The following is a 21,258-nucleotide window of genomic DNA, read 5'->3' on the forward strand; positions in this document are numbered from 1 at the left end:
ATGTGAATCTTCCCCTTTACAGATTAAACACACACTTATGCAGGCCATAGACGGTTCGTTTATCAGCCATTTTTTCGTTCAAAAAATGAAACATCGTTCATTCTGTAAACCGATTATGCCACCAATGATTGCAAAAATCGGCAGACCAAGTCATAAAATGCATTGCATATAACAGGAAATGTCATTTTTGATCGTTAAGACCCTCCCCCACTATACAGAGAGGCTGACTAAACGAACATCGCAATCGTTTCGCACCCACGAAAAATCTGTCGATATTGCACGAAAATGCCCAGCAACATCTCCAAAAGGGAAGAGCAGAGTATGGTCCAAACACTGGCTTCTTCAACGGGCCATGTTTTCCGTTTTCCCACATGAACCTATCCAATTTAAAAGAAAACAATCCCGATGATTACAAAACCTATTTAAGAATGTCACAGCAGTCGTTTGAGCGCCTCCTAAAAACATGGTTGGACCACACATCAAATAGACAGACTCTTTCATGCTCAAATCCATCAGTGCTGAGGAAACGCTCATAGCAACCCTTCGTTACCTAGCAACAGGAAGGTCCTATGAAGACCTCAAGTTTTCAACGGGTATATCAGCACAGTCCTTGGGTAGGATAATCCCAAAAGCATGTGCCGCAATATCCAATGTGCTGAAAGATGACCGTTTGAAGGTATTATATAGAGATATATATATGACCGAAGATTAGAACATATATTTCCAAATATAGGCCATTTGCGCCCTCGAATATCAATGACTGGGTCCCAGTTGGTGATTACTTGCCGGCACCCAGTGATCACTGAGTATTACTGATTGTGCCAGGAGAACTGTACGTAAACAATACAGTTCTCTCCAGTCAGCTCCTGCACACTTCTTTGTATGGCTCTACTTATCCGAGCCATACAAACCAGTGTGCTTACAGTGAAAAACACAGCATAGAATGTGAAACAGCACACGGTTAACCATTTGATCACCCCACGTTAACCCCTTCCTGCCCATTGCCATTAGTTCAGTGCTTCTTTTTAGCTCTATAACACTGTATTGGTGTCAATGGAGAGGTTTGTGACACCAAGCCAGTTCCCTCCAGTGTCAGAATGGCCACCCCAGTCCTGCACTCCTGTTATAAGTCACTGATTGATGGCATTCCAATTTTAAAAATAGCCATTCTATGTAATACCATTTGGCAACAGAAAACAAATAAAATTTACCATTTACTATAATAAATCTTTTTGGTTTTACTGGACATGTGTAATAGCAAGATATCTGTTTTTTGTATCCAAATTGTCGGTGTACTTAAATTTTTAGAACCCAACCCCCTCCAAAAAAATAAATAAATAAATACAGCACCAATGAACAAATACCACATAAAGAAAGCTCTATTCCTGTCACAAGGCCTACAATGTGCAGTGTTAAATGAACGCAAAATTACCAAAGTACCACAGTGCCGTAACGCAAAAAATGGCCAGGTCAGGAAGAGGGGGGGGGTAAATCCTCTGGAGGGTAAGGGATTAAGATTAAGAATTATTTAAAAATTAGCAAAAAAAAAAAAAAGAATCAATGCAAAATTTAACAATTTATAAGTTTATTAATTGAAATACAAACAAAAAATAATAAATTGAAAAAGTCTGAACAGTGCACAATAATATAACCATATATCCAAAGAACAAATGTCTCAAAGGGTTTGTGTACTGCACATCGTGAGACCAGGAACTCTACATTTGGTCATGCATTTGCCAGCTTGCATTTGGATTAGATTGGTGGGGTAGTAATCTGGGATTGTGGATCCCTAGTCAGAGAATGGGTGGGCCCATTGTGGAAAAGAGGGGGCATACACTGATATTGGAATACCCTACGATGGATGGGGCATATTAGGAACACTGTTCTGTGCAGACATTAGTGTCTGGCTAGAACTGAGTGCGGTATATCCCACAATTTCTGTATTATAGGTTGCTTGTTCCCTTTGACCTATGATTAAAAGATTGTAGATGAGTGGATCAATAATTTTCTGTTGCTGTTGGGTCATGTTACGCAGCTTGTGTGCAATAAGTTTTGCAAAAATGTCGCATTCATCCTCCTTTTGAGCCAGAGCAGCAGATGCTTGTCTCAAAAATGTTACTGTGTCATACTCGGTAGATTTTCTCTTTTTCCCTCTGTTTATGCTCAATGCTGGGCTTGTTCTTTCCTGTGTACCTTCACTTTCCTATACCAAAACAGCAGTGAAAATATGTTTAATGTTCAAGAAACACATTAAAACATTATCTTTATCTTTTACAGTTTCCAAGTAGCTCTCAAGAATGGCTGCAGACTGCCAAAGAATTTCAAGACCTTTGGAACTTTCCGAGCTGTGGTGGTGCCATAGATGGAAAACATGTGCACATCCCACCACCTGCACATTCAGGATCATATTACTACAATTACAAAAGGCTTCTTCAGAATCATCCCGTTGGTCATTGTAAATGCAAAATAAGAATTCCTCTACCTTGATCTTGGTAAAAATGGCCAGAATTCTGATGGGGGTGTTATGGAGCATACTGAATTCCTACAAAGAATGAAGGGTGGACTTCTAAATCTTCCCACATTAGCTGAGATAGTTGAAGGACTGAATTTTGTCTTTGTTGGAGATGACGCGTTTTCTTTGCATGATCATATGTTGAACACCTTTTGTTCATGAGTCAATATTTCTCCATGGGAATGGTTTCAACCAGGGTGGTTAAAAATCGATAAAAAAAAAAAAAAAAAAAAAAAAAGGATTTTTTTGGTTTAAATAGGATAAATAAAAATGCTTTTTGAGGAAATTATATTACCATCCAAAAGGTTATTCCATCATGAAATAAAGATTCGTTTTTTTAATTATGTAGAATAAGGCTGTACAGTCAGGTCCTTAAATATTGGGACATCAACACAATCCTAACATTTTTGGCTCTTTACACCACCACAATGGATTTGAAATGAAACAAACAAGATGTGCTTTAACTGCAGACTGTCAGCTTTAATTTGAGGGCATTTACATCCAAATCAGGTGAACGGTGTAGGAATTACAACAGTTTGCATATGTGCCTCCCACTTCTTAATGGACCAAAAGTAATGGGACAGAATAATAATCATAAATCAAACTTTCACTTTTTAATACTTGGTTGCAAATCCTTTGCAGTCAATTACAGCCTGAAGTCTGGAACGCATAGACATCACCAGACGCTGGGTTTCATCCCTGGGGATGCTCTGCCAGGCCTCTACTGCAACTGTCTTCAGTTCCTGCTTGTTCTTGGGGCATTTTCCCTTCAGTTTTGTCTTCAGCAAGTGAAATGCATGCTCAATCGGATTCAGGTCAGGTGATTGACTTGGCCATTGCATAACATTCCACTTCTTTCCCTTAAAAAACTCTTTGGTTGCTTTTGCAGTCTGCTTTGGGTCATTGTCCATCTGCACTGTGAAGCGGCGTCCAATGAGTTGTGAAGCATTTGGCTGAATAGGAGCAGATAATATTGCCTGAAACACTTCAGAATTCATCCTGCTGCTTTTGTCAGCAGTCACATCATCAATAAATACAAGAGAACCAGTTCCATTGGCAGCCATACATGCCCACGCCATGACACTACCACCACCATGCTTCACTGATGAGGTGGTATGCTTAGGATCATGAGCAGTTCCTTTCCTTCTCCATACTCTTCTCTTCCCATCACTCTGGTACAAGTTGATCTTGGTCTCATCTGTCCATAGGATGCTGTTCCAGAACTGTGAAGGCTGTTTTAGATGTCGTCTGGCAAACTCTAATCTGGCCTTCCTGTTTTTGAGGCTCACCAATGGTTTCCATCTTGTGGTGAACCCTCTGTATTCACTCTGGTGAAGTCTTCTCTTGATTGTTGACTTTGACACACATACACCTACCTCCTGGAGAGTGTTCTTGATCTGGCCAACTGTTGTGAAGGGTGTTTTCTTTACCAGGGAAAGAATTCTTCGGTCATCCACCACAGTTGTTTTCCGTGGTCTTCCGGGTATTTTGGTGTTGCTGAGCTCACTGGTGCGTTCCTTCTTTTTACGAATGTTCCCAACAGTTGTTTTGGCCACGCCTAATGTTTTTGCTATCTCTCTGATGGGTTTGATTTGTTTTTTCAGCCTAATGATGGCTTGCTTCACTGATAGTGACAGCTCTTTGGATCTCATCTTCAGAGTTGACAGCAACAGATTCCAAATGCAAATAGCACACTTGAAATGAACTCTGGACCTTTTATCTGCTCATTGTAATTGGGATAATGAAGGAATAACACACACCTGGCCATGGAACAGCTGAGAAGCCAATTGTCCCATTACTTTTGGTCCCTTAAGAAGTGGGAGGCACATATGCAAACTGTTGTAATTCCTACACCGTTCACCTGATTTGGATGTAAATACCCTCAAATTAAAGCTGACAGTCTGCAGTTAAAGCACATCTTGTTCGTTTCATTTCAAATCCATTGTGGTGGTGTATAGAGCCAAAAATGTTAGAATTGTGTTGATGTCCCAATATTTATGGACCTGACTGTATATGTTTAATTTGTTTGGTAAATAAATTCCATGAATCCATTCACAATGTCATGCTCTTCCAGAGGTTTTTGTAAGATTGGGCAGTTTCTCTGCCTACAAGATATTATCACAGATGCTTGGTTTACTTTTGCAGTTCTCAAAACTGAATTTGACTCAGCGGAGATCCCATGCCTCTTCTTCACAGCAAAAATGTTAGAACATGAACAGAGTTAAGAAAAAGACCTTAATCCTAACTTTTACAAACCTATGAATACAGAATCAACCCCTTCAGTGCCAAGTTTCAAGAAGTTCAGTGAATAGAATAGAAACAATATTTTTCTGATTGTTTGGAGTGGAATAGATCTGCACAAGAAAAAAGTGTGAGGAGGAAGGGGCTGACAGTCCAAGTTTCTTAAAATATATATATTTTGTTTAGCCAAATTAGTTAAACATGGATGTTTGTTTAAGCAAATAACATATGCTGGAATGTTGTTGTTTCAGTTGAATAAATCTATTTAAATTATTATTAAGGTAATGATTATTTTTCTCCTTCCTAAGTACAACAGAAAAGTTGTCCAAATATGAATGATTAACCTATTAAACTGGGGCTAAAAAGACTAACATGAAAAGTTGTTATTCTAAAAATCTACTTGCATATTAATGTTATACCAGCAAGAATTAGTCTTTATGTAGAAAACTAGGATTTAAATCAAGCCTTACTGACTAGTGATTTAAATCGTGATTTAAATCAAATCCACCCTGGTTTCAACTACCAGCTGTCACGAGCAAGGCGCGTGGTTGAAAATGCATTTGGTATAATGGCAAGTCGGTTCTGCATTTTCCACACTCCCATCAATGTGGACATAGATACAATGGATGTAATTGTGGATAGCTGCTGCTTGCTTCATAATTGTTTGAGGTGTACTACCATGGCCTATATGTCACCAGTATCACTGGATAGAGAAGATCTCTTAAGTGGTGAACTTCTGCTTGGAGAATGGAGAAAGAATGGTGGCCTAGAAAATTTGGCTCGTGCATGACCTGCTTTGCCCACAATGACAGCACGTCAAAACCGTGTGAATTATATGCATTATTTTGTGGGGAATGGTGCAGGGTCATGGCAGGATAATGTGGTGTAAATATATATACAACATCTGAACTGATGATGCTGTGCATGCGTACAATGTGTATGTGTGTATAACTATTAAATATAGTTGTGAGATTTGTTGGCAGTACTTTAATTGTTCATTTTCTGGGTACATATGTTTATACATTGCAAATATAGTGCAAATCTTGTGCTTTACATACACCTCATCAGCCAGTAGGCAAACTGTAGTACATAATTGTACCAATTTTTTTAATGCCTCATCACGCATCAAGTGATATGAATATTCTTTGGATTTAACCTTCCATAGGCATGGCATATCAAGGAACAGGTCAATAAAATTGGGGCAAAAATGCAGGAGAGGTACATTCTAGGCCATAGCTGAAAATAAACAGAAAGCACATTTATAAAATGCACACAAAGTATATTTAGAATAAAATGCAAAAAAGTTAACACATTATGCTGTTGATGGGAATACTAGCAATGGTAGACAGCATAATGTACATGGGAAGGGAAGGCCTTCGTACAAAATGTAGTATAAGCACAAAAATTTGAAGACATGAACTACCTGTATTAAATGCCGACAGGCAATATTGTTGGTTTTGTCAGTTTTTTCCGAACAAATTTTGTTCATTCGTTCAATTATCGCCGAAATTTCATTCTCTCAAATATCGTCTCTCTGAAGTAGCGTTCTTTCTTATGAAAAGTTCCCGCCGAAGAAACGACGCGCTTAGCTGGCGCCTTTGTACACTCTAAGCTCCGCCTCTTCTTTCTGGCGCCCTTTGTGGGGACAAGATGGAGGAGCAAGAAGACAGCACAGGCAGTGAGAGCGATCATGTTGGCTCAGTGCAGCAGCTGGAGAGTGGCAGATCCAAAAAGAAGAAAAAGGCCAGCAACATGTCATTAGAAGATATGGTTGAGATGGTGAGAATCCTGCTCCGGAAGGATTATGATTGTAAACTCCAAGTATACAATAATACAAATCAAAGGAAGGATGCAATTATGGGAAAAATCCTCAATGTCCTTTAGAGGAAACACGGAGTTCAACGAACAAAGGATCAACCGAGAAAAAGATGGTCTGATCTCAAGTTAAGGGAGGTTGATCAACTCAAGAAAAATGATCAGAAAAAAAGTGAGTTTATTCTTCAATGGAATACCATATATATTTCTTTTGTTTTATATGTTACATAATGTTTGCAATGTGCTTTATTCATGCCGCATGTACTATATGTCTCAGCATGAATCTGTTATGTGCTGCTTTTCTGATGCATTTAATGAGACATATGTGCTGTGTGTTGTATATGTGCGTTGTCCATGCATCTAGTTGTTGTGTGTCTATTCCATGTATGTAAGATTAGAACGCTTACAAAAATGGTGGTATAGACTTTTTTTATACTAGTAATGGCGGCGTTCAGCGACTTATTAAAGCTGCAGCGGATATTCTGACCCTGTGATGAATTGGCGTCACTGACATCCCCAGTGTCATCAATATAGCGATAAAAAACAAAAACAAAAAAACGCACTGACACTGTGCTAATGGCACTGGGCAGGAAGAGGGTAAATGGAGGGGCGATCAAAGTGTTCACTGTGTGCTGTGAGTGTTTTACTGGGGAGACCCAAAACATTGTCTATATTTCACTATGTTTACTAATTTGTGGGGTCCCAAATTTGAAATTTTTTGCTTTAAAGATTAATTCCAAATATTTTAACACAGGGGAACGCATGAAGAAGCAGCATACAGAACAATCTGTCTGCAAGGAGACTGAAACGAAAGGGGATAGATGACCCAAGAGGCCCTGATGAGCATGCAGATGCAATCATCATTGACATACATACATATAAAGATTTTTGAAAAATTTTAACAGGAAATCCAGATTCAACTGGACTCAGTTTCACAGCAAAAAACTGACAGCTGAATTAATGGCATGCAACATACAGATAGATATAAGAGACACCCTGACCACCTTACAAGTCAGGATTAACACAGTGCTGAAAACCCTTTGTAAAGTAATTTAATCTAGTCACGTCAGTTATTTTTGTTAAGTGTTTTCTGGGTTCTAAAATCGTTATGTTCTACCTTTTTACTATACACATTTTTGGACAATATGTGTTCATGTTAAAATCTGTTTTGTGCAGGTCCGAGAATATAAGACAAAAGTTGCATTTACTGGTGATTAATGCTACTGGCTATTGTAATCTTTATTTACTAAAAATGTAAACTGCAAAATCTGTAGGTGCTCTGCATAGTAACCAATCATCTTCATGGTTTGAATGCCAAAGCTAGAAAGGAGATTGGCTATAAAGAGCACCTGCACCAGTAGTGTACCAGTTTTAGTAATTGACTCTGCTGCCCACAAATTCCATAATGGATTTGTGTTATAGAACACCTCACCAACATTGTTGTGTATTTACTAAAGCTGTACGGTGCAAAATCAAACTCACGTCTGAAGTGAAAACAATCAGCTTCCATGTTTGACTGCCAAAACTGAATTCCGCTAGTGGAGTTTAGAAGCGGATTGGTTTCAAGTCCACAATAAGCCTGAATTTGCATTCTTCACCTTTAACAAATAAACCACTCTGTGTTGATATTGTGATGAAGTGATTTTCTATCCTGGAAAAGTCTTTTAGGTTAGGACAGCAAATCACCCCGTTACATTGCAGTACAAGGGAAGTTGCCTTTATTACATCGAGTTTATATAGCGCCAAAGGGTTTGCTCAGCGCTGTTGTTGATGATCTTCCAACAATTGGCAGCATCTGAACCAAAAACAGATTTATTAATATATTTTCATTGGATTGTATGCATATGAAAATCTGGAGGTGTTTGTAATCATGGTGGCTATATTATGATTATACAGGATTTATATAGCGCCAGCAGTTTGCTCAACGCTATACAATATAACGGGAGACAATAAAGCAACTATACAGTTCAATACAAGAGGGATAGGAGGGCCCTGCTCCTTGGAGCTTACAATCTAGGAGGGAGGGGCTAGTGGTACAAAAGGTAACTGTGGGGGATGGACTGGTAGGAAGAGTAGAAGATTCCATTATTAGCTGAGGGCAGGATAGGCTTCCCTGAAGAGAGGTTTTCAGAGACCGTCTAAATGTGAGCAGAGTAGGCGATAGTCTGATAAATTGGGGTAGAGAGTTCCAGAGGATGGAGGAAGCTCTGGAGAAGTCCTGGAGATGAGCATGGGAAGAGGAGACAAGGGAGCTAGAGAGCAGGAGGTCTTGCGAGGAGCGGAGAGTACAGTTTGGGTGGAGGACATTTCACTATTATAGTGCAACATATCTCCCATGTGTCCCCCATCTCTGAAGCCTGTCTAGGTAACAGGGTAATGACAGGGCTTGGGTTACTGTACAGTGCTAGCTGCATATCTCAAATTATTGATTTCCTATTTTGGGATTGCATATGTTTGAGTTAGCTGCAAAAGATTTTAAACTCTAAAACGCGACATACACTATACAATGTGATTGTACACATTGTATCATGTATCAAAATATATAGTGCAAAGGGCAGCCTGATTGGATACAGAGTGATTAGAATAATAGGTGCAGTCCTTGTACGATATAAATTTTGTTTTGAGATCGAAACAAGATTCTACAAAAATTGTAACAGCAAATTGTATAGTGTATGGTCACTTTTAAAATTACAACATATTGTAATAAAACACACAGTATTAGATTTTGTGAATTCAGAAGCTGATGAAGGTTTACATGCTAGCCAATCATCTTCTTGTTCAATTATGTGTTGTATATCAAACATGGAAGATAATTGGTCTCATTCTAGATGCCCCAGATTTGCCAGCCTGCATGTTTAGTACATAACCCCCACAGGTTAGTAGCAGTTGGCCATAAATGTGTATTGACCAGGAGGCTGCTACATACATGTGTATTGTGTTCTTTATAGAACTATGTCTTTATTTCGGATTGTACACCTATCTCTACCTTTAGCAGACATCGTATGGCTGGTCATTAATACTAGCATTCATGTTTATACAGCATAGATATTAACAAGATCCATTCCTAACAAGAGTAAACAGAATACATTGTCCCGTAACCTGCAAAGGGGAAGTCCATCTTTCCTTCAAATTTAGTGTCCATTTTGAACAAGCTGCCACAGACAAGCGGTGTCCCTCCCTCACATGCGAGGCCACGGAATGTGCTGTCTAAACTGTATGTGATTGAGGCAACATACGGCATACAGCATTGTGTTCTGTTACAAGCGGAGACCTTCATATTTCAGAAAAGGAACACTAGAGCCTGCCTCAGGAGCACTCAGCCACTCATATGAAGTGATGCATTATCAATGAGTACAAAGCTTCCTCTGATTGGCTAATCAATAGCCTGCCTCTGCGACTCACCCAATCAGATGGAGCTTTGTACTCATGAATAGAATACTTCTGTTTGTGTGAGTGGATGAGTGCTGCTGAGAAAGAATATTGTGTTCCATGTCTGAGGCGGGAAGCCCTCACCTGACACCCAGAGAACTATGCCTTATGCTCTATGGAACCTACATACATTTTATATAGCAGTTCCAGTGGCCTCACGTCTTTTACTGAGCTGCATCGTTCATTCTGCCAAGTTTGCCAAATCTAAACTATGTAAAGTGTAACCAAGGCTGGACTTCTGCTGGAAACTGGATTAGGAATGCAAAAGCACCCAAGTCATGTGGAACCTGCTTAAAACTTACACCATTCTGATCCGACACCAAATGCATCAACTCCAATGTCAGGCTATCACTTTGCATAATCCAACAGATTACAGAGTAAAATCAAAACGTTCTCCTGTAGAGGACAGTCCGAGCATTCAATACTCCTAAACACACTTCATGTTCCAAAGGATGTAGGACAGTGTGCACCGAGTGTAACTACACAGGTATTATTGTATCATGTCAATGTTCTCCAACCTAACATTGCAACTATGCTGCCACTCTGTATATTATACACCGTATGGCGAGTGATCCTCCTCCTTTCCTCCGCTCTGTATATCATACACCGTATGGCGAGTGATCCTCCGCTCTGTATATCATACACCGTATGGCGAGGGATCCTCCTCCTTTCCTCCGCTCTGTATATCATACACCGTATGGCGAGGGATCCTCCGCTCTGTATATCATACACCGTATGGCGAGGGATCCTCCTCCTTTCCTCCGCTCTGTATATCATACACCGTATGGCGAGGGATCCTCCGCTCTGTATATCATACACCGTATGGCGAGGGATCCTCCGCTCTGTATATCATACACCGTATGGCGAGGGATCCTCCGCTCTGTATATCATACACCGTATGGCGAGGGATCCTCCGCTCTGTATATCATACACCGTATGGCGAGGGATCCTCCGCTCTGTATATCATACACCGTAAGGCGAGGGATCCTCCGCTCTGTATATCATACACCGTATGGCGAGGGATCCTCCGCTCTGTATATCATACACCGTATGGCGAGGGATCCTCCGCTCTGTATATCATACACCGTATGGCGAGGGATCCTCCGCTCTGTATATCATACACCGTATGGCGAGGGATCCTCCGCTCTGTATATCATACACCGTATGGCGAGGGATCCTCCGCTCTGTATATCATACACCGTATGGCGAGGGATCCTCCGCTCTGTATATCATACACCGTATGGCGAGGGATCCTCCGCTCTGTATATCATACACCGTATGGCGAGGGATCCTCCGCTCTGTATATCATACACCGTATGGCGAGGGATCCTCCGCTCTGTATATCATACACCGTATGGCGAGGGATCCTCCGCTCTGTATATCATACACCGTATGGCGAGGGATCCTCCGCTCTGTATATCATACACCGTATGGCGAGGGATCCTCCGCTCTGTATATCATACACCGTATGGCGAGGGATCCTCCGCTCTGTATATCATACACCGTATGGCGAGGGATCCTCCGCTCTGTATATCATACACCGTATGGCGAGGGATCCTCCGCTCTGTATATCATACACCGTATGGCGAGTGATCCTCCGCTCTGTATACATACACCGTATGGCGAGGGATCCTCCGCTCTGTATATCATACACCGTATGGCGAGGGATCCTCCGCTCTGTATACATACACCGTATGGCGAGGGATCCTCCGCTCTGTATACATACACTGTATGGCGAGTGATCCTCCGCTCTGTATACATACTGTATGGCGAGTGATCCTCCGCTCTGTATACATACACCATATGGCGAGTGATATTTCGCCTTTTCTTTAAAATAACATCAGTCTACTTTATCGGACTGTCAAATATATATGGCACGAGTGGAATATCCAAAAATGTGCAAAACTTTCAGCCACATCATCTCTATGTAACATTTGTCTGAATATTTGTCTAATATTGTATAAACAATGTACAGTTTGTATACGGTTATATTTTATCACACAAAAACAAAATATTTTAATATTTCTACAAACATTTCATATTTTTGATAAAAAAAAATTCTTAAAAATTATTCTATTTTTGATATTTCAATAAAGCAGTGTTGCTTAAAAAATCTATTTTTTTATATGCGAATATTTTTGGGTTTGTTTTTACATTTCACTATTTTGGGAGTGAATATATGGATAATGTAAACCAAGGGTGTCAAACTGGTGGCCCTTAAAGTCACAAGAGGCATTGCAAGGCTGATCGTTACAAGCATGACTCCCAAAGGCAGAGGCATGATGGGACTTGGAGTTCTGCAACAGCTGGAAGGCCGCCAGTTTGACACCCCTGAGCTAAACAGCCCTCCAGAGGAGTTTTGCCCATCCTGACCAGTACATTTTTTGCCTTCTGGCACAGTGATACTTTAACTGACAATTGCACAGTCATGCAACCCTGCATCCAAATGATGTTTACGTTCTTTTTTGAAATGGACACAGCTTTCTTTTCTATTTTTTTTTGGGTCACTTGTGTGTTCATGTTTTTGAGCTAGGCCCACATAAAAGAGGACATTCATTGTTTTACAGGAAAGTTAGAGTAGTTACAAGTGGTGGTATATAGACTAATTTTTGGGGTTTTCCAAGTTTTAGTAGTAATGGCGGTCATCAATGACTTATAGCGAGACTGCAGTGGACATTCTGACACTGGGGTGGTGTCACTGTGCTAACAGCACTGAGCAGGAAGGTAAACATGAGAGGTGCTCAAAAGGATTAACTGTGTGGGGTGTGTTTTACACTGGCTCTGTTGGTGCTTCACTGTAAGCACACTGCTATGCAGAGCCATGCAAAGCAGTGTGCAGGAGCTGACATAGGAGAGATCTTTATGGTTTCCAGTTCTCCCCTCCATTGGAGATGCTTGCCAAGCAGCGTGCGCCATTGAGTAATCACTGTGCACGACCTGGTGACTGACTGCTGAACAGGTAGGGTGTGCAGACGCCTTGTGTGTGCACCCTACCTGGAAATAAGAAAAAAAATTATATATCTCATTTTGCGCACCTATACAATGCTGTTTTAGGACTTCTACTATAGGGTATGCGGGAAGTGGTTAATATTAAAGCATGGTGCCACATCTCAGGCAATTCTGCATATAAAAATATTAGGTTCACAACAAAGTGGTGTGTAAAGTTCTGCAAATGTCATGCGTTTCATACATGTTAGCCGATCATACACATTGCACATCAATGAACCAATTTTGGGTTGTTCTTAACTTGACACACCTCCCCACAGTGGTTTGCATTAATTAGGTGCAATTTGGATACGGTGTGGACATTGCACAGAAACCGCTGTAAATCTGCACCGCATCTTTTACTACATCCCTATAACGGTTTCTAAATTTTTGCATGTGGCTGGCCATTTTGGGGGGTCAATGCATAGAGCCTTTTATCACATCATTGCATGGTCGGTGAGAATGAACATAAATTTATGTGACTTTGGGGGGTATTCTTCAGACAGTTTAGCAGATTTGCCTGCCATAGCAAATGCATGTGCTATACATTTATTCACACACAGGAAGCCATCTACTAATGTTTTGTTGACATTAAACAGCTTTGACCTTTGTTCCGGAACAGATATTTCGTACAGGCGAAACTTCCTTCCAGGTCACGGCTCAAGCACATATTCTTTTCGGAAAAGCGATCGTACGATTTGACCATCATTGACTCGAAAATCGGTCGTTTTTCACGAATTTACCAACATGCCCAATCACCGAAAAGAGGAACCGCAAAAATCGTCCGGTGTCATTAACCCACTAACCGTGCGAAAATTGGCCGATTATTCTTTCTGACGAAAAATCGGCCAATTTTCGAACCATGTATGGCTGGCATTAGAGGTAATGCCAAGACACTTCGACAGAATATGGGGTTCCTGGAGACTAGATCCACCTTTAGCGGAACCTGGTGCAGACTGACCATGCCCAGTTATTTGGATTATGGTATGCACTCTCTCTGTACTGTCATTTCCTTCTTGTATGCATTTTTTTTTTTTATAGTACAATTGTGGCACTTTTTTTGTACAAAAACAAAATGACAACGTAAGGGGATAAAAAAAAAAAAAAAAAAACAAGGCTCCAGCTAAAAAACACTAGAAGGACAAAGGAAATTATTTTTCACACACGCAGCTTGTACATGTTCTCCACAATCAGCAGTGATTCCAATCAGAAGATACGACTACCTGATGAAACCATAAGACAGCTGGATTTTTGTCATATCGGGTCACATCTGTTTATGACTAAATCTGAAAGATTAACACTAACAAAAGAAGCGGTCACGTGATAACTAAATGCAAGAAAAGTGATCACTGTGTCATGTCACTATGACTGAGTAGTATGCCAATGATGACAAACGGATATTGATCAGTTTCTGATTCCGATAAAGAATATTAACAGCAACCCAACATCCCTGTCAACACTAAGGGCTCTTTCACCCTCCGCTCCAGTCAGCAAGGGATCCGCGAGTGGAATCCTTGCTGAATCAAGCTGAATGGGATGGATGTCAGTTTTTTCTTTTTAACATCCATGCCCATTCAGTTTGTGTCCGGTAGACATGGGCACCCCCATAAAGGCTCTATGGGCGGTCAGATATAAACAGACTTACGTTTTTTGGGGGTTTATTTTTTTTTAGATCAAGTTACCTCTGAAGCGAATATTTGCTTTGTTATAAGAAAACTTTAGAATGGTTATTGTGCCCAAGCAGAACACTAAAAATGTGTATCTTATGTCTTGAATTCCCCAAGAAAATAGCAGTGCATTTCCTGGTATGTGAGGGTACATAGGAACACCTGTGCCTACAGCCTCATAGCTATATATCTACAGTGTGAGATCTAAGGCATTGCTGATGGTGATGTCACTACTGTGCTGCTTACTGTTCTCATTACTGGCGCTTATGACATGAGGAAGACATTCTACCAAAATGTCGCTTCCACGCAGAGACACAGGGCAGAACAAGGCATAGTAAGTCAATGTGGGAAAAGATCAAATGCAGTACAGAATTAACAAGAAAAGCAAATATAAAATATATAATGCTACCATTATATTTATATGAAAATATAAAATTACATTAATAATGAAATAATAAAGTAATGGATCATATTTATCCATCTCCAAATGAGATATCAGAGGCTGCTACAGGTACAAACCGTTTTTTTTTTGTTTCCTTTTCTGAGCCAAAACATAGCAAACAAAAAAAACAAAAAGAAAAAAAAAAAAGAAAAAAAAAAGAAAAAAGGAAGAAGCACACACTTGACAGGAACATACCTCTCCAGATCCTCCTATAGACTCCTCTGAAGAACTGCACTGACCGCTAGCCCCATTCTGTAGCCGCTCAAGAAGTTCCAATAAAGCAAAATTTTTCTTTAGACCCCATACTCCAGAGTCTCCTGTTGATAAAACAAGATTTTAATATTAAAAAATATATATATATATATATATATATATATATATATATATATATATATATATATATATACATACATATATACACACATACATATATATACACATACATATATATACACATACATATATATACACATACATATATATACACATACATATATATACATATATATATATATATATATATATATATATACACACACACACACACACATATACACAAACATTAAACAACAAATGTATTGCCCCTAAATAACCAGCCCTAAATACTGGATATGAAAAGTCCAGGCAAAACTTGTTATTTTTCTGTTTTGGATATAGTAAAGAGAGCTTAACTTGTATTTCCATTTCTGCAGGCAAATCAGGATAACAGCTACTTCATATTTGTTACATGTTGTCATTCACATAGGATAACAGTAAAGAGTCATGGGGGGGAGGGGGGAACCTTACGTTTTAAGTTGCCCTTTCCTCAAATTGCCAATACTGAAGGGGCCTGAGGAGTTACTGTTTACCATAATTAACCATATCTGTACTATGCTGAGAGATTTCATCAACAGTTGTAAACTAGATTTGAACACTGCCTGTGATGAGAGGCTCCACTCACACCTATGCAACAGTGCATGTGCGTTTAGGTGCATTACATTCAGGTCAGCCCACCTATTTCAATAGCTGCCCTTGGGGTGTTTTTTTTGTAATTGTGCTGCACCAAAATCACATAGAACTTTGTTAGCATGTGTTATTGTGCACACATTAGCAAGGTGCATTGGAGTACCATGATCTCTTTCCCTCCCCCTCTCACAGAGCAGCCTCAATCCTCTTCTTTTTGGGTCCCTGCCAGCACTCCTGGCTCCTCCCTCTCAAGCAATGCCCCAGGGAAAGCTGCTCGCCCTGGGGGCACCACTGTGTGCTCATCCCCAAGCCGTTACTCTATGCGTTCATAGGACACATAGAACTGTGGCTCACCCCCCCAGCTCTCTCCTCATTGGCTGTGAATGAAAGCAGCGGGAGCTAATGGGCTCCTGCTGTTGTCTCAGCCAATGAGGAAGAGTCCCCAGACAGCAGAGGCTGTTGAGAAGGTCGCTTGATTGGAGGGGGCTAAGGTAAGGATTGGCAGGGGGCTGGGGGGGCACTGCACACAAGGTTTTTTTACCTTCATGCATAAAATACATGAAGGTAAAAACTTTTACAACCACTTAAATAAAAAAAATATATATTGAGACATGCTGTGTGAATGAGAACACAAACATAAAGGGCTGGATTTACTAAAGGCAAATAGATTATGCACTTTGCAAGTGCAGCTGCTCCGAAGCTTAGTAAATGAGGTGGAGCTCTGCTGACTTCCATAATCCAATCAGGTGCAAGCAAAACCGCTGTTTACATTATTTTCTGTGCATGTGATTGGGTATTCTTTGCAAAGGGAAGCTTCATCTTATTTACTAAGCTTTGGAGCAACTGCAGTCTATTTGCTTTAAGTAAATCCACCCCATAGTGTTTCTCTCAAATATGACTGCAAAGGGGAAATACACTTTAACCGCTTCCACGCCACCCTATAGCAGAAATACTACTACAGGGCAGCACGGGTGCGCAAAATCATGTATATATAATCACATAGGGGGCGCCACCATTCGTGGCATCGGCTGTCAATCACCGGGTCCCAGGCGATGATTTCTCGCTGACACCTGGTGATCGCCGAGTATCTCCGACAGGGGAGAGACCTGCTTATAAACAAGACAGATGTCTACCGTCAGCTCCTGCACACTGCTTTGTTCGGCTCTCCATAGCAGAGCCGAACAAAGCAGTGTGCTTACAGTGAAACACAGCTCCCATAGTAAACAGCACACACTTAACCCTTTGATCGCCCCACACGTTAGCCCCTTCCTGCCCAGTGCCATTAGTACAGTGTCAGTGCTTTTTATTAGCACTGATCACTGTATTGGTGTCACTGGGGATGTCAGTGACACCAAGTCAGTTCCCCCCCAGGGTCAGAACGCCTGCCACAGTCCCGCTATAAGTCGCTGATTGCCGCCATTACTAGTAAAAAACAAAAAAAATTCCAGTATATATACCGCCATTTGCAAGTGTTATAACTTTCACGTAAACCAAGTAATTTACACGTATTGGGATTTTTTTTTTTAGCAAAGACATGTAGCAGAATACATTTTGGTCTAAATTTGATTTACATTTTTTTACTGGGCAAATAGCAAAAAGTCAAAAATACAGTTTTTCTCAAAATTGGCGGTCTTTTTTGTTTATAGTTTAAAAAATAAAAGCCGCACAGGCAATCAAATTCCACCAAAAGAATGCTCAATTCGTGGGGAAAAAGGACGTAAAATTTAATTTGGGTGCAATGACCGTGCAATTGTCAGTTAAAGTAACGCCACGCCATATTGCAAAAAATGGCCTGGTCAGGAAGGGGGGGGGGGGGTAAATCCTCTGGAGGGCAAGTGGTTAAAAGGATTTTTTGTTCTTCCTATCCTCATAACAGGGGTCACCAATAGAGGAGGCGAGGGGCAACCTCTCCAACAGGAACATGCATAGCAAAGAAAAAAAAAAAAATGGACTTTTTAGTAGACGGTGGTAGAAGAGCTTCTGTCTGAAAAGTAGTGTAGAAAGCCTAACAGAGGTTCTAACCCTGCACAGCTTATCCAACAGTAAAATGGCTTGGGCTAGAATTCTACGATTTCTATGTAAAAATGATATAAATCTAGAAATGTTACCTAGTTCAGTGACTTGCCGGTCAAATGGGCAGCGTATTGCTCTTCCATGCAGTGGCAGGCGTGTCAAGCAGTCGTGGCAGACAGTATGGCCGCACAGCAACAATCGTGGAACCTTGTCCCCTTGTAGTGTGAACACATCTTCACAGACACCACATTCCAGGACCTAAATATACCAGATAATAAAAATGATCATCAGAGGCAGGGAGGCCTTGCAAGTCTTCTGCAGTATGAGGAAGAGAAGCAGAGCTGAAGAAAAGATGGAAGATAACTGGGGAAAAAGAACACAGATGTCCTAAAAAGACAGTAGGAAAAGCAGTGTTAGTGCTCACTCACATTGGGGGCCAGGGAGGGTAAAAGCAGGTAGTTGAGCCATGATTTTACTGTGGCTGCCCCTATTCAATTGGGGACAATTTTTGTTGCAACGCATCATGACTGTAGCATATGCAGACCCCCCTTGCTGCCTTTCTAGTTTAAGGGGGGACAGTAAAAGGGGAGCTCAACCGTGCTTTTTACTACCCCCCACCGTTCATTTTTACCACACCCCCCCACTCACAAGTGTGAATGTGAACAACCATCTTGCTTAACATGCTAACAAGAAGGCAGGGCCAAGTGGAATATTCCCACCAACAGTAAAGATCCACTGATCACTTTGCCTGCCGTGATCTCCAGATCTGCTGATCACCTTGGCATGCCGTTTTTAAGAACGTGAACCTCTGCTCGTGCTTCTCATCATATGTGCTGTTTGAAGCAAAGTGACAGGATTAACACAGTATTAAACCTCAATAAAAAAAACAAAAAAAAAAAACCACAGGCCAGTGTTCAGGGCCATCACACTTTGAATGACAATTGCGCGGTCATGCAACACTGTACCCATATGACTTTTTTAGCATTTTTTTGAGACAGAAAGCTTTATTTGGTGGTATTTATTCACCACTGGGATTTTTATTTTTTTTTTGCTATGTAAATTAAAAAAGTCCAAACATTTTGAATAAAAAAAAAAAAAAAAAAAAAAAAGTTTTTCTTATACAATTTTGCAAATAAATAGTATTTCATCATAAATCTTGGCCAAAATTTATTCCGTTATATTTTTATTAAATAAAAATAACCCAAATTAGTTTACCAAAAATTATAATTTTTAAACTTTTTTTTACATTTTTTTTATATATTATTTTTTTACATACTGTCACCCTAGCAGTACAGTGTCACCATGGTGACACTGTACAACTTGTGGGGGGGTGATTTTTTTCTTTTTTTTTTTTTTACACCGATTCCTTTTACACCCATAAAGGATGTAAAAGCAATCATTTCTCCTTCTCTCGGCTGCATTCTTGCAGCCATTGAGAACTACTGAGTGAGCTGTGATTGGTCACAGCTTGTCACATGGTACAAGGCTGTTGTGAATAGCCTTGTATCATGTGACCTCTGTGATCATTCACACGTAGTAAGCAATGATATCACAAGTGACATCGTTTACTACTCTGCGTGTGATCACTGATTGGCCAATCAGTGATCACATGATCGGGACCTCATACAGAGATCCCGTCCGATGATCGGTGTTCCACTGTGTCCGGAGTACACAGCGGGCACCGGATCGCGGTGCTGCGAGCTCCCAGGGAGCGCGCACAAGCTGGGTGCGGGGAGGCCGTTTATAAATGGCCACCCGACCCTGCATTGCCACCGTCCGGCCGTTTATATACAACGGCCGGACGGGAGGTGGTTAAAGCCCATTCACACTTGTGCAACTTGTTATGTGACTTTCGAGTCCAAAGTTGCATGACAGGTCACACCCCATGTTTCCCCAACAAGTACCATTCATATCTGTGCGACCTCAAGTCGCAGCGACTTGAAAGTGGTTCCTGCACTCCTTTGGTCCAACTTTCACGCAACTTGAGAACCATAGGCTTCAATGTAAACCCTCCAAAGTCACTTCTGAATGATATACATGTAACTGTCACATGTTTGTGCTTTCAATTAAACTGTCAAACCATGAAAAGGCTGAAGTCATAACTTCTGCTGTAGAAGTTTTGCTGCGTTAGTTTTCTTTTCTTTATTTTCACCTGGTGATCTGGCCAGAAAGTCTGTTGCTTTTCAGCTCTCTTTAACAGACCAAGCTCTAAAGGCAAAAGTAGCAGTTAGAGGGTTGAGACAAACTATTTAAACACACAAAGGGGTCAATTCACTAAGATAATTAACACATGGATTTTTTGAGTTAAAATAACTCAAGCGGTATTTATCTCAAAAGCAGTCAATCCACTTAAAAAATTTTTTTTAAAAAATGTGTTTAACAAAAAATTTAGGTTTTGCGATATTTATCACTTAGATTTATTAGTGTTATTTTTTCAGGTTTTTTTTATATGCCAACACTACACCAGAAAAAGAAATAAATGCACACAGAAATACACTGCTCAAAAAAATGAAAGGAACACTTTTCAATCAGAGTATAGCATCAAGTCAATGAAACTCCTGGGATATTGATCTGGTCAGTGAAGTAGCAGAGGGGGTTGTTAATCAGCTTCAGCTGCTTTGTTGTTTGAATGGAATGGTTTTACAGGTGGAGGCCACTGACATTTTTCCCTACTCATCTTTTCTGACTACTTTTCACTAGTTTTGCATTTGGCTAGGGTCAGTGTCATTACTGGTACTATGAGGCGATACCTGGACCCTACAGGCAGTCCAATTCCTCCAGGATGGCACATCATTACTTGCCATTGCCAGAAGGTTTGCTGTGTCCCCCAGCACAGTCTGAAGAGCATGAAGGAGATTCCAGGAGACAGGCAGTTACTCTAGGAGAACTGGACAGGGCCGTAGAAGGTCCTTAACCCATCAGCAGAACCTGTATCTGCTCCTTTGTGCAAGGAAGAACAGGATGAGCACTGCCAGAGCGCTACAAAATGACCTCCAGTAGGCCACTGGTGTGAATGCCTCTGACCAATCAGAAACAGACTTCATGAGGGTGGCCTGAGGGGCCTAATGTCCTCTAGTGGGCCCTGTGCTCACTGCCCGGCACCATAGAGCAGGGGTGGTGAACACACGGCTCTCGAGCCGCGTGCGGCTCCCGGCCAAAATGAATGCGGCTCTTTGCCTCTTATCATATTTTGTATACTGTGGCTCTTT

The 21,258-nt window shown here is 40.8% G+C and overlaps 1 protein-coding gene across 1 annotated transcript in view; it reads right to left on the reverse strand.

Annotated features, from left to right (window-relative positions):
- The window catches only part of TRIM23 (tripartite motif containing 23), a 52,432-nt gene that overhangs the window by 27,606 nt on the left and 3,568 nt on the right, over positions 1-21,258 (reverse strand). Inside the window, exons 2-3 of the mRNA XM_089653462.1 lie at positions 18,145-18,307; positions 15,287-15,408 (exon numbers count right to left, since the gene is read on the reverse strand). Of these exons, the coding sequence (XP_089509588.1) occupies positions 15,287-15,408; positions 18,145-18,307 (285 nt within the window). The remainder of the gene's footprint in view (positions 1-15,286; positions 15,409-18,144; positions 18,308-21,258) is intronic.

This window comes from Staurois parvus, unplaced genomic scaffold, assembly GCF_062004578.1.
Source record: "Staurois parvus isolate SC_StPar_1 unplaced genomic scaffold, SC_StPar_1.0 ptg000714l, whole genome shotgun sequence".
Taxonomy (NCBI): domain Eukaryota; kingdom Metazoa; phylum Chordata; class Amphibia; order Anura; family Ranidae; genus Staurois; species Staurois parvus.